Genomic DNA, 15372 nt, shown 5'->3' with positions numbered 1-15372 from the left:
TGAAATTGTTAATGAAGTTCTGTTAGTTCTTCACAGTAAACACAAATTCTGTATCTCTTCCTATCTCAGCTACGTGCTTCCTCTCCACATGTGTCGGGCACCCTGCCGTAATTTCAAACACTTCTATAATAAAGAGCTCAGATGCTGTCCTGTGTTTTTATGTATTTTTCCCCCTTTATCTCTCCGCAGCTTGAGCCTCGCTTATAATTGATGATGCTTTAGTTAATCATCTCTTTTCCTCTTTTGTTCAGCAGGTACCTCAACCTTGAAAGATCCCTTTTATACGAAATATGTGTCTTCTCCTAGGTCATTGATCATAAAGCACCCAGGGACATTCAATTCACAGTCAAGTGAGAAACAGTCGTCATGAATAATCAGGAGGTTGTGGCTGTGCTAAAGGAGTGCAAGCAAATGCTGGACGTCCTTGCTTCAGAGGTGTCAGAGCCGACTGAGGAGGAAAAGAATGACTACCAGCGGTGTGGAGGTGAGGACCTTATGTGACGGCACAGGGCAGCCAGCAGGTTCCTCAATGCCTCTGTTCAGCTCAGCCACATGCACTCGCTTCTGCTCTATTTTTCTTCTTTTGGCAGGCGAGGCTGGCTGGACTGTTGGGTTTGTGGGACATGAATGGGATGTGGACCGCAGGCAGAGGAGGAAGCTCACTTTGTTAGAATGAATTGCTGTCACTTCTAATTTCAGGCTCCACTAAACCCAGGCGGAGCTGCATTTATCTGTGGAAACAGAACAATGAGCAAAAGTTTGATGGCAGGTGACATACTTTTTTGAATATTAGAAAATGATGGAGGACAAGCGATTGCCGCAGCGTGTCACAAATGTGTTCGCGTTGAATGGGCTGGAGATTTGAATTTAATGACTTAACTTGCTAATTAGTTTTGCGTGATTTATTCCAAAGAGGGTTGACGAAAACATTTTTTTCTTAATTCCAAGGATTAAACAAACCAGCAATACAAAGAAAATTGGTCTTAATGATATTTGTGACAGCTTTTGGCCCGGTGTACTTCCCTGCTAATGATGGCATTGAATTAGCATAACTGAAATTTTTATTGGATTCAATATCACAACATTCATGGCAGCTGCAGCAGCTAGTTAAATCACATCTAAGGCTGCTACTTGTAAATGAAAATAATGATAATAATACACATGCAATCATTTACATTTATATCTAGTCTTTAAAACACTGCATCTTTGCTTCAGTATTGGGATACTGATTTACAAATATTTGGGGACAATTACTTCCCTGGGTAGGGCACATATGAAGGCTGTGCATAAAGTACTACAACCTAGGAACCTCAAACAGAAGAGCCTATCCATGAAGTGCCTATGCTGACCACCGACTTCGCTTCTTTAGTGGGATCAGAACCGGATCATTCACCTTAGCGCTGACACAGTAAATGGGGTAATATAGAAAGTGCTGGAAACTAGATGGTGAGCTGCACCAAGATAGAGCTAGTGGACATGTTTCAGATCCTCAGAAAACATAGACACGACATTGAGGTAGTGGTTATTAGCATTGAAGGAGAAAAATCTTATTCCTCTTTTTTATTCCCAACATTGCCCCTAAGTTATGACTAGACATAGCACCCATTTACAGTAATTACTGTTGATTATTTAAAGAGAATCTGTCATTGTGCCACGTATTCAGGGCAAAGTGACAGGTTCACTTTGCCATCACATTATCCTACTTGGAGTAAGGATTCAACACTCCAACAGAACCGCGAGGGAATATGCGAAAGGTATTAGTGTGTGGAGGGAGTTCTTAAAAGGGAACCTGCCACTTTGCCCTACATGGGCAAAGTGACAAATATTTGTATAGGTACCTTACTCTGTAAGGTACCTCACATTGTATGTGATCATGCATGACCGGAGACTAATAAGTAATACAAACATTTATGTGAGGCTGACGTTTTTCATTATAGAAAAAAATTACAGCTTTTTCATTGAACATCTCTTGAAAGGTGCGCAATTAGATCACCTACATGTATGGTCAGCCTGGAGCTCACCATAGAATGGTAGGCAGCAGGTGGATGTTAGAAAACCCCCTGCCTGCCCCAGTGAGTCAGGTTGAAAGAAGACACAGGTCCACTGAGTTCAGCATATAGAAAAATAAATTAATAAATAAACCTGCATATACAGAACCGCTAACCAAAACTTGATCCAAAGGAAGGCAAAAACCACTTATAGCATGTTTCAACTTTCCAACAAGTAAAACATTCCTACCTGATCCCCTACGGTAATTGGAAGTTCCCTGGATCAACAATCTATGGTGTCATTACTTAAAAAAATATTAAAAACCCATTATATTATGCATTTAGAAACACGTTCACCTCTTTTTAAACAATCTACTATGCTGGCTAGAACTAGCTCCCGAGGAAGTCTATGCCACAGTTTCATACTGTACTTCTTACTGTAAAGAAGTCTTTCTTTTCCTCCAGATGTAAAGAATGCCCCTTTTCATTTGCAGTTACTTTAATCTGTACAACTTTGTACCAATTTCACTCTATGAACCATTTATGTAATTATACATGGTGACAATACAACCTACCCCCTCCAACCAACTCTTCTCAGGGAAGAATCATTTTTAGTTCAGTTGATCTATTCTTATAGCTGAGGTCCCTTATTAGTTTAGTTACCCTTCTCTGCGCTCTCCCTAATTTCACAACATCCATATTGAGTTAAACTCCTTATATCACAACAGCACATTTATATCCTTTATGTCCTTCATTTATGTCTTGTGTGTAACAAGCACAGACCGACGGTGCCTACCTATCCTACCAGCTCTTCAATGTAGAAGGACAGTAGCTAATCCATAAAAATATATTGGTACCTAGCCAACACACTTTTTCTTTAGTGGTGTGTCTATTGTACCATACCGGCAGCTAGACTGTCAGACAGTTCTGTTCAGATTGCAGCAATTAGGTGGTCTATTCATAAACATTAGACATCCACCTTTTTTTATACCTGTGATCTTTGTCAGGTTTGTATATCAGCTGACTTGTATTGGAGACATTGGTGAGAACATCAAATAGCTTTAGGAATCCCAGTCAGTGGGATCCAACACATGTCTAAGCAAACTGAACCCAGGGTTGTCTGTGTCCTAACAATCATACTGTGCAACCTGCACAACTACATTTTATTGCTACGATGCAGGTGGGCCATTACAACCACCATTACAACCAATAACACTGTGGGCCACCAGCTTCTTGGAAACCAATAATGCTAATTGTCATAGGTTGTTATGGTGCATGGTCTGCTTTCTAGCAACTAGAGGTTCAGCGGTGGTGGTGAGGGTTGACAAACTGACCAAATCGTTCAGCAAACTACAGTTAGAGCTCGGGTCAAACTCATGGTCGACCCAAACCCAAAGTTTATCTGTACAGAAAGGTACAGCTCACAAGATTTCTGGCCGGATCAATGGGTATTTTTGCACTTTGTGAACAAATGAAAAAAATGCTTTTAATGGTAATTTAACAGACCAAAAGTAAGCAAATAAGAGAAATTATATGTGAAGGTTTACATACACTCTTAAGTCAGTGACCTAAAACAAGTATATAAATAAGGAATTAGGACTTTTCTGCATGCTTGTTCCAGGAATTCAGAAGAATAGAAACCAGACACACTCAGGCTGCTAAAATGTTTTGGCAGGCTCTTGAAGCATCAGTGACAGTGTTCTGTGGTTTCTCAGGCATTATCTAGGATGCATCTACTGACCACCAGAAACAAAATAGGTTAGCTCCAGACAAGGTAAATTGTAGCCCCATAATCATTAGATTAGATTCAGGAAGTGAGAAGAGTGATCAGAGTGAAGGAAGGATTAAGAATTCTCATTGTAGATGTACCCCCAGGCTGACTGTTGGGAACAAGAGACCATTCGGACACTAATAAATATAATCAGGGAACCAATCAACAGTGTTAACCAATAAAGACTTTAACAGGTGATATAGACATATGAACAATGCTTCACATTCTGAAAAGTACATCTTTTAGTGTGTTTTTGTACTGTTCCTAAAGATAGATACGGTATTTAGGCCCTGTTCATAAATGTATTAGAAGTTATGAGCTTAGTTGTGAGCTAAGTGTTCTATTTTCTTATAGAAAGAAGGTAGATCGCATGGATAAGATTGCACCAACCATACAATGCGCAGAAAATCTAAGTTTTTAAGAGTAGGACTGGAAAAAAAAAACAAATACAGTATTGTACAAGTTACTATGTTAGTTTTTTAATAAGCACAGATCAAAAAAGGGTAATTTATAGTAGCAAAACGGGTAATAGATTCTGCATGGAATAAACAAATTTAGTTTTCTTATGAAATCAAAATGCACTTCTATGGGATTTCCCTGGTTTAGCAGTCTGGACCACACCATAATCTCAACATTATGACCCCAAAACATTTTGACAAGCTATCCTAAGAGTGCTGCCTATATCCCTATTACTTCACCTCTTTATCTACAGTATATCCATTGCACCTACTCCTCCCTCCTGATTTTACTTTACTCTCTACCTCCCCTCCATTCATCTTATACCTTATCAGTTGTTTCTCCTGAACTAGAACCTAACTTCTAAAGCTTATTATTTTAACTTTCAACCATCTGAGTACTGATTGGACACTGGTAGAGGGAGGTGGGTGAAGGCAGCTCTGAGCTGCGTGGCCTCCTATTGAATGCCTCACAGCTCAATCAGCAGAGCTGCTGCAGTCTGCGAACATCCAATTGGATGACACCAAGTGCACCCCCTAGGTATTCCACTGCCCCAATGTGTGCTGTGAGTGCACTGTTGGCCTCATCCCTCTTGGAGACTGCGTGCACTGCATAAATTGAGGATACATTTGTGATCTAGACTATATGTGGCTTGCATATATGTAAACTTTCATTTAAACATAGTCATATATGTGAATAACAGTCATTTCACACCTTCAGCAAATGATTATTTTAAGTTTGCCTAATGAATTGAAGTGTAAGACAAGACAGAATTATTCTTTAAAAAAAATCTCCTCTATGCAGTAAATATAGTGACAGTCTTGTTGATAATTAAAGAGGCAACTGAAAGATTCATTATCATAGTTCTGCAATTACAATGGCAGTAGATATACCGATGTAAGAATGAATGACTAGCGACAGGGTATTCCACTTCAGGGCACTGATAAAAAGCAGTTGAGATGGATGCTCTTCCACTAGCAGGTGTCCTGCCTTAGCAGCACTAACGTTCAGATAACAGACTTGTGAAGACATTTGCATGAGCACACAACACTGTGGCTTTACTGCCCAGTCACACACAGAATGGAAAGCCTTTGTTTTGCCCTCTATCAAAACCCCATTTATCTTCCACTAATTTTATAATGACCGGCTTTTCCTAAGCAACGTTTCTCTTGACATCATTAACATTTTTTTTGTTACCAAAGCACACACTGTGACTTTAAATAACTATAGTCTGAATGACATGTGCCATAAGTAAGGAAGTATAATATTTTACTATGGACACAGATTAGGCTACAGATATGTTCTTTAGATGGATATTAAAAGGGCACTTGGGAAATAACATGATCATTTTGTTATTTACTAAAACATTAATTCCAACCTCTAGAGATACAGGAATTTTAAAATATGCATCACATAATAAAGGGCCAATTTTTTTTTTTTTTTATAAAAACAAGGCTAAAAAAGCAATATAAAGCCTTACACATTTTTAAGTAGTAAATGCTTAGGGGTTGATATAATAAAGGTAAATAGGCTGTTTACTTTGCAAGGGAATTCATACTTAGCAAAGGAAGTTTGCCCTTAGTTAAGTGAACGAGGGGACGCTCTGCTGACTTCCATCACCCAATCATGTTCAAGAACAAAGTATTATTTTTTTAAATTTTCCTTGCAGATGATTGGGTATTCTTTACAAAGTGAAGTTTCACCACATTCACTAAGCTAAGGGAAACTTCCCCTGCAAAGTGCAAATTCCCTTGCAAAGTGAACAGCCGTTAGTAAATCAACCCCTTAATGTTTATCTGTATATATAAGCAAAGCCATATTGTGGAGGTACAGACTGAAACAAAGTATAAATCTTTTTACTTTTGAAATCAATGCTACCGTCCGTTCCACCAGTCAACGCTGGAGAATCGGAGCGGGGAGGGGGGAATCCAGCCACTTCCCTGTCACGGCAGAGAGCTGTGTCTGGATCGAGAAGTGAGCGAACCCCGGTATGTGTATCACCTCATAGTTCTCCTTTAATGTGACCTATAATATGTGCAATTCAATTAAAAACAATCTGAAACTTTAAAGGGGGGAAAATATTTTTTTTTAATAACGTGGCTGCATAAATATTTTGATTTGATGATAGCATTCAGTCGTTTGGGGTAGGAGTCTATCAGCATGGCACATCTTACCATGGGAATCTTTGCCCACCCTTCCTTGCAAAAGCACCCCAAATCTGTCAGATTGCGAGAGAATCTCCTGAGCACAGCCCTCTTCAGGTCACCCCACAGATTTTAAATTAGATTCAGGTCTGGGTTCTGGCTGGGCCATTCCAAAACTATGATCTTCTTCTGGGAAAGCCATTTTTTTGTTGATTTTGGAGGTATTGTTTGGGTCGTTTTCATGCTGAAAGGTGAAAATCCTCTTATCTTCAGCTATTTAGCAGAGACCATAAGGTTTTGTGCCAAAATTGACTGATATTTGGAACTGTTCAAAAGCCCCTCCACCTTGCTTAAAGCTCCAGTACCAGCTGAAGAAAAGCAGCCCCAAAGCATAATGCTTCCACCACCATGCTTCACTGTGGTTATGGTGTTCTACATATGCACTGTATGGTAAACTGCTACATATTCAATCACTACACTACATATTCAATCAACTCTATCACTATATTAAACCAAATAAATGTTGTCAGGTCTAAAGTGCACATACCTACATCAGCCTCCATGTCCCTTTTGTTATACCCCCTGGTGGTGCTTGCACAATACCCTCCAACCCCAGCCTTACCTATGTGCCCATTGTCTGATGGGCTGCCTCATTTGTCAATTAGAGCCAAGAAGGGACAGGGAAGCTTCAACGGGATGGGATATCAATGGGATATCAGAGTATACCCACAAGGGCAAGCATAGCATGTGTACCAAAAGGACTACTAGAGATATCTAGATGTAATGTAAAAATACATTATTAATATTTGAGAAGATTAGTTAGACAATTAAAATAAATATTTTTATAGAGCAGGAAATGGTTAAATCCCATGTCAAGTTTAAATTTAAATTTGCCATCTGTGTACAATTGGGGGATTTCCTTTCACTTCCTGTCTGGCAGACACAACAAGAATTGTACGAAAATGGCACCAAAGTAAAGAAAATCTCCTCCAAATGTTTCCCCGCTATTCTTGTTCTGGGTGAAATGGTGGATTTCCCATTACTTTCTGTCTCGATCACTGTGTTCTCCAGGATGATTACAGAGGTTGCATAGCCCCAGTGGGCACACAGAGAACAGTCAAAACCTGACAAGTGGTTCTAACCCCTCATTACTCTCTCCAAAACTAAAAAAACACGTTTCAGCTATAGACACACTTTTTTAAACACTGTTAATAAATAATGAGCCATCTTGTGTATGTTGTAAGTGCATTAACTAAAGCAGTTTCCTTTTTGAAAGTTCAGTGCTCCTCTTTATAAATGTGATGAATGTTCATTTCACATTTAAAAAAAAGCAGGAATCATATAGCCGAAAACATGGAGCCTCAAATCAATTTTAAATTTAATCTAAATCAATCTAACAGAAGCATTGTGAATATTTGGCAAAAAATCTCCATACAAGACTGAAAAAATTGTATTCAGTCCTTTCAAAATAGGTATTGCGTTTAATACATTTTATATGGAAATTGTTACAACTAGAATAACATTTTGAAAAAAATTAAAACATAAGCAGCAGTCAGGATTCTATAAATCAACAGACATTTTTAGATTATCGTATATCCCGGCGTATAAGACAGGTTTTTAGACCCCAAAACACTGCCCGAAAATCGGGGGGTCGTCTTATATGCCGGGTATACTGTATGTAGCTTCGGCTATATACAGTATACAGCGCTGAGCCAATCACAGCAGGCTTTGTATTAATGAATACAAAGCCTGTATTAATGAATGCAAAGCCTGCCGTGATTGGCTCAGCGGTATACTGTATATAGCTGAAGGACGGAACTCGGAAGATGGAGGGCGCTGCGGGGATCGTGGACAAGGTAAGAGACTGTAATCCCGAGTGTGGCTCGGGGTTACCATTTATGGTACTGAAAATTAACCCCGAGCCACACTCGGGAATACCGCCATGGAGGTTAGTGGGTGCATTGAAACATTATTTTGGGCTATACGCGTCGTATAAGACGAGTATAGCCCAAAACCTATATTTTAACACAAAAAGTAGGGGGTCGTCTTATACCTTAAACTTACATTAAATGATGCCTCTTGATCCGATCATCTTCTTTCCTGTAGTTTTCAGGAGTCCCTCCAGCGCTGGTGCTGGTCTCTGCTCCAGCGCTGACTCCTCTGTCTTAACTGGCACTTCCTGTCCCACAGAGTCTGTGCGGGTGCTTGCTAGCAGTAGATATATGCAAAAAAAGGGGGGGTTTAATAACCCTTTAATGGTTCATTTTTCTTACCTTGCATCGTACTATTGTCTTTTATGTACTACTTGTTTCAGTAGGTAGGATTGTTCAGGCTTGTATGTGCTTAGTGTATACCCATCATAAGTCTGCATCAATGAGCGATCTTGTGGGTACACACTGGCCATTATATTGCTCTGAGGCCATCAATTTCAAGTTAAATGACTGCATACTCATGCATATTTATTCAGCTCACAAAAGAGCCATGTTATTTGGTATGCTATACGTTACCCTATATTTTTTATAAATTAGTCCTTGGAATTCTGGAAATTATTAGGCACAGATTATAGACAACTTTGTGTATTTTTGATACCAAAATGGGAAGTTAATTGGAAAAATACCTAAATCTACTGAAACAGAGAAGAAAAAAAAAACACATGTCATATATATCCAGCAATTCCATTACACACTGAGGACAGGATTGCTAGACATAGAGCTACCAGTCTAAATAAGGACAGTGGTCACTTTCTTATGCTGCGGGCTAAAAAATAAATAAAAAATAACAGATTCCTCCATCGACGCTTACGAGCGTTGATGGACGAATCCTCCGCAGGCTGCTGTCAGAATACCCGGACGAAGCTAGCAGCTGACTGTATGCCAGCTCCATTCGGCCAAGAATTTTCTAACCGCCAACTTCGATCAGCTAATAGAGGGATGCCAGATGAAATGTTGGGTGCCGACAGCGGCACCCACTGTGCGTATTTAAGATCTCCAAAACCCAGCACCACTCTGCATTCAGGACCTTCAACTTTAACTATGGGAGCTTTGGCATTCCTTGCTGTCCCACAAACCAATGGGGTGCATCACAATTGGCTACAGGGGTGCCCGATTGAATAGGAGAACAGTAGGGAAAGAGGTCAAAGCTCTGCAGTGCCTACATTTCTGTTTTCACATAATTTTGTACTATTGAAAAATATTTGACAGGTTTACTTTATAGAAAATAGACTTGATCTATAAAGGTTTATGGTACAGATAATAATTCCCAGTCTTTTGCATGAAATCCAATTATCTTATTTCCATAAAAGGAAAATGATGAAGAGTATTGAGTGTAGTATCTCAATAAATATTTTCCATGCACCAAGGACTTGTACTCTCTCTGTTTAGCCAAGCAATGACAGAACAGCTGATAGTGGTATGTGCACAGGGAGAGTTTTTATCCCATGACTCTGTTTATACTTAGAAGCTTGAAGAGAATCGGCAGACTGTCTTTGCCGCAGGCAGTTTCACTTGAATAGTTTTGCTCAGTAAAAATGTCTCTTCAGCAAGCCTATCCTTCATGTGAGACCCATATCAGTGCTCATTTGGGTGGTCTGTGTGTTAGCCTAAGCCAGAAGCTGCAGTTATTCTTTAATTGCTTGAGTTGTTACAGGTCATTAGTGTCATACATTTCTCGTGAAAGTGGCCATTATATGATTTTTGGTAAAAGTACAAATTGCAGTGTTTGAAGATGTCTTGTTGGATTTTACAGTAAAAACTTTGAAATCACTTTGTCTGCAGAAGAGCACTTTGAAGCATTCTACTCTCCTATAGTGTATATTTTGTCATCTATAACTTATTTCCTGGTTTTATATGGCTAGCTTTATACTGCAGCAAATCCTTCTATAAATGAAGCAGATCTTTACTGGTGTACATCATATATTTGAATATACATATTTAAGTCTTTAACAGGTTATTTAAAGGATAATTATGGGGAGAGTGAAATACACCCTTCCTATAATTAGAGCCAATGTGGGACACTGAAGCTGTCACATGTCGGCTCTATTGATCAGGAACTCAGCGAACACATACTGCCGATCACTGAGTTCCCAATCTTCTCCCTGCAGAAAGCGGTGACTGTCAGTCACCGCTCCACGCAAGGATTCCTCCCTCCCCTCTCCATTCCTCCAGTGCTGACCGGAAGGACAGACTGGAAGGACAGACGGAGGAGGCTGCAGGCACAGCTGCCTCTAGAGAGCTGTCAATCATGTGGCGGGCCGGATCCCGACAATATTGCGGCTCTGCGCTATCAGCATATAGCCCGCTATATGCTAAGATTTGGGTCACAGGAGGACATAGTATTTGTCCTCCTGTGATCCGTATGAAAACTATGGCCAAAAAAGGTTGGCCCATAGTTCTCTTTTAATAGTTAAACATATTGTATTATATTATTATAGTTTTATGATTTATTAAATAATGAATTACCAATTTACAGATACTACTAGTAGCCAATAAGATTTCCGCTTTCATCTGCTTTAGGTTGAGTCTCATTAGGTACAGAAATAGAAGCAGTAATTAGGCCACAGAATACATTTGCTTAAACGCTCTACTGGCGGGGGGCACCACTAGAGAAGAAATGGAGATTACTATCAGCTAAGGCCTGCCTGGAGCATTCAGGTCATTTAGAAGCAACCAAACCTCCATGAACTAAGAAGCGTGTACTGAGGTTTTTGGCGGCTCTGTGCATTTTCTAGGGTTTGTGGTTGGAGCCCTACCCAAAGGTCTGGAACACCAACGAGACATCATCTTTTGATGCCCTTAAAGGCCCAGCCTTAGAGCAGGTAGATACATTGTTCAGTTGGCTGCAGAAAAATACTTTTTCATTGTAGTTTAATCATTTAAGACCAATTGCTTACTTCTGTTAAAATGATGCAGCTAAATGAGGTCAATAATCCCTAGTCTTTTGTAGTTTTGTGTAGATACATAAAAACTGATTCCTGGTGGCACATCTTCCCTATACTGGCCATGACCAAAGGTCTGCCATGCACAGGCATCCAGAAGGACAGGAAGGTGAGAATAGTTTTACAGTTCATGCACTGCTGGTACTCTGTGCAACTTTTATCTCTGACTTGGTGGATAATCTATGGTGTGCATTTGGGGTGAACACTTGTTCCACAGTTCACCAAAATATTTTTCATAGTGGCTTAATGATAACACATTTATTTTCTCTTAAGATAAATTATAAAGGTTTAAGGACAAATGTCATTTTAGGTTTAAGTGTAAATCTTTATAAATCATTATTTTATCTGCAAATAAATCCTTATTTTATATGACAACGGATTTCCAGAGCACTTGGGCTTAGCTAAAGGGACAGCACAGAAGACGCTAATTGCTTTGTGGCTTAGTTTGTCTGTTTGAAATTTCAGACTCAGCCATCTTATAAGGGAATCAGGGGCAGGCAAGTATAGTGCTGGAATAGAATTGACCTAGTAGGAACTTTTTAGGAGCCATGTGTATTCACTGAAATCAATAGAAATTAATAGGTAACTTGTAGGCACATACACTAATGTAATTATAGGTATATTGGTTTATGGCCTCCTCTGAGAGGTGGCCTGTTATTAGAAAAGTGCCATTCATTGTTTTGACAGATTGTATGTTGCTGTGTGTAACGAAAGTCTATACAGAGAGAAATCTGTAGGCTCCTACCTTCCTTCTGATAATGTCTATTACCTGTCCATCTCTAGCTTTAAAAATTTTCTTAGTTACAGACCTGGAACAAGCAATGACAGGTGAATTCATTTGAGATTAGAACTCCCAATGTGTCTTACCTGCTGTAGGTCAGTGTCTCAGAAATGGTTGCAGACAGGATCATCGCCTATACTGTATAGCCAGGATCTTCTCTCAGGAAAAGTTTACATAGTAGACCAGTCTGTACATACAGATGCCATTAAAGACAAGTGTTGGCCATAGACAGAGGAGCCCTAGGAAGTTATTTGTCATTTCATAACCACAGCTATTTCTCATTTCAAGAGCTCATTTCCTGCTGACTTAGAATATGTGGCACTTGACTTGATGGCTAGATAAATTAGATAGGTTTGTGCCTCATTGAAATTATATAGCCAATTGGATTTTACAGATGCGTTGACAGTAAAAATAAGAATTAGGATATTAGAGTATCTTCTGCTTAAAAAAAAAATACTGCTTCCCAAAATACACAAATGATTAAAAAAAAGTATGGCGATTTACCAACTCAATAATGGTCTGTGTAAATGTCTATGGATATTATTTCACATTCCTAATTTTGGTTTGGGTTAATCTGTGTAGACGATGTACTGCTACTTTTAGTTATCTCTTAATCTGTGATTTATTTTAATAAATATGCATTTTGGAATAAATCTGTTTTATAGAGTATGTTTTGTACCCCTGTAAGACATTATTTTCGTCAGTTATACCCTTTTTTTTTATTAGACGCTAATTTTAAATTGAACTCTGGTAATTTTTTTTTTATTGCTATCTGTGTCTTTGCTGGAGAGATTTCCTTTCTCTATTTATACGGTGATCATTGTCTTCGGGACTGAAAGTTACGTTTTTTTTTAGTTTTCACTGGCATAGAGGGGAAATTTTGCAATGGGAAGAATGATCCCACTTGTTCCAGTGACAACTGTCTAAAAGAGGTGACAGCTCCTTTTACTTCCTGTTGCATCTCCAGACAAGAAGTGAAGGCAAATTTCCCCAGTGAGACAAAGCAAAAAGAACATCAGGGATTTTAACTATTCCACATTCTATCCAAAATTCAAAAAAGGTTTTGGCTTTACATATACTTTAAAGTACATCTAAATCTACAAACAAAATTAAATATATTAAAGCTTATCAGTCCTTAGATATGATAACTGCACCAGTTGTCTTTTTTTTCAGGCTTTTTTTTAATTATTATTATTATACAGGATTTATATAGCACCAACAGTTGTAGGGTGAAAATTCTCAATGACTGTACTGAATCTATGAAGGAGCAGTGATGTTAACTTAGTCTCTCTGCACCTGATTTAGACTACTAAAGGGAGGGGAGGTGTTCTGTAGCTTGCAGAGGTGAACTTAGCAAGGTTGGTAACACTGCCTGGGATGTCAGTGCAGCAGAGGCAGAGTACACTGGAAGCTTTGAGCTAATTGGATGTCAGGTAGAGTCTACAGGTATTTTTTGCACTTATTGAACAGATATAGCAAACCTTTTTAAATTTATATTTGACAGACCAAAATAGAGCTAATAAGGTTGTTAGGTTGTTCACCTTAAGTAAAACATTCCTATTACTCATGTCCATAGATCCTTGCATTGCCAATGCTTCAGACCCATGTGCTAGACGGGTGAATTGCTATAGACTTGAAATTGACCGTAGATGCTGGCACATGAACATACATCATGCCTGAAGCTGTATTCTTAAGTGCTGAACATACAATGGGATATCTTTTAGGAGATGAAAATAGATTTGATTACAGCATTGATGGTTTCACTTCCTGATAACATTACAAGACAAGTATGTCTCCACACAGTGACAATTGTATAAATGTTATACTTCCCACTAAAAACCTATTTAATGGCTGAATGCTCCAGCATACCTTAAGGGCAGAACTGAATAGGTCCTATGCTGACATTTTGTTGTTATTGGTGTTATGGTAGAAGTCTGCACCATGTAGCAAATGCATATAAGTGTGTGGGAAACTGAGGTTATTGCAGTTGAGGTGCAGAACATACCACTGAAAATTAAATGTGTCTTTTATGTCCTGGAGATATTCTGACATGCACTCTGACCTTTTCTAGCCTCTCTGCCGGACGATCTTAGGACTCTCATTCAGGAGGCAAAGGAAATGAAGTGGCCCTTTGTGCCTGAGAGGTGGCAATACAAACAGACTGTCAGCCCAGAGGACAAAACAAACCTTCAAGATCTGATCAATCCAAGACTGCATGAGTTACTGGTATGAAGTAAACCAAAAGTCTGAAAACAAAATGTAATATTGAAAAATCTGTAATCATCTAATTTACTTGTCAAACAATACTTGCAGTCATCCAATTCAGTGGTGCACAACCTTTTTGAGGCCCAGATTCTAAAACCAAATGGAAAACTTTAGGAGGGGCATATATTGTGTTATCACATAATTAATGGGAAATAACCCTACATATTTTGATCCAATTGTAGTAAATTGTGCACATGGCCCTAATTTATATATTCAGAACGGAAGGAAAAATAATTAGATATTGAAATTGTTAATAAAGTTGAGTCCCTTTAATGTTGGCTTAGCAGTGGTACTTAATGTTATCAGATTTTGAATTAAATGTACACAAAATGTAACACTGCTCCTCAAATTCTCCAATTTATATGTACCAAAAAAGTTAACACTGCTTTTCAACTTCCCTACTTCAGTGTATGTCTAGCCAAAACGTATTTCCTATTATTGGATAGAGTAGGGAACCATTAGAACCTCTGTAAGCTTTTTACTGCTACCTCCGGTTCCATCTGAGCTATTTCCCCTCACTTACTGTCCCAGTGACAATGGTTTAACCAAACAGAAATGAGGCAAAATCTCCAGCAGCAACACAGACAGCAATACAAGCTCTATAGTAGGGGAAGCTAGGACCCCTGTTAGGATATTTTCCTTCGCTTACTTTCATGGTAACAACTGTTTAACCAGACAGGAAGTGTGGTAAAATATATCTAACAGCCATAGATGAAAGTAAATCCCAGCTCTAATTGTTGCTGCACAAACTCACTACTATCATTGCAAATACCCTCCCACCGGCAAAGTCAAAGTTTACCTACCTATCCACAATCCTGACAGATCTACGATGTGCAGCCTACAGAGTGCCACACAACCAGCAACTGCTAACTCAATGATAGACAGCCTCTACCTGGATGTTAATGAATTTTCCCTGCTCAGACAAAGTAAAAGTGAAAGATTGGCCGGAGATTTCGCAGTAATGGCTGTGCGGCTCTGCATGGGCATGAGCATGAATTTCATAGGAGCATGGACAGGTGAGTAAGACACTGGGG

At 39.0% G+C, this 15372-nt stretch overlaps 1 protein-coding gene across 1 annotated transcript in view; it reads left to right on the top strand.

Moving 5' to 3' along the window:
* The first annotated feature begins 310 nt into the window (after positions 1 to 310).
* Positions 311 to 15372, top strand: part of ALPK1 (alpha kinase 1) — a 65342-nt gene continuing 50280 nt past the window's right edge. Inside the window, exons 1-2 of the mRNA XM_018569799.1 lie at positions 311 to 484; positions 14145 to 14299. Of these exons, the coding sequence (XP_018425301.1) occupies positions 367 to 484; positions 14145 to 14299 (273 nt within the window). The 5' untranslated portion in view covers positions 311 to 366. The remainder of the gene's footprint in view (positions 485 to 14144; positions 14300 to 15372) is intronic.

This window comes from Nanorana parkeri, unplaced genomic scaffold, assembly GCF_000935625.1.
Source record: "Nanorana parkeri isolate BGI_ZX_2015 unplaced genomic scaffold, ASM93562v1 scaffold36, whole genome shotgun sequence".
Lineage (NCBI taxonomy): Eukaryota > Metazoa > Chordata > Amphibia > Anura > Dicroglossidae > Nanorana > Nanorana parkeri.
The sequence above is the reverse complement of the archived record's forward strand: the minus strand, read 5'-3'. Positions and strand labels throughout refer to the sequence as shown.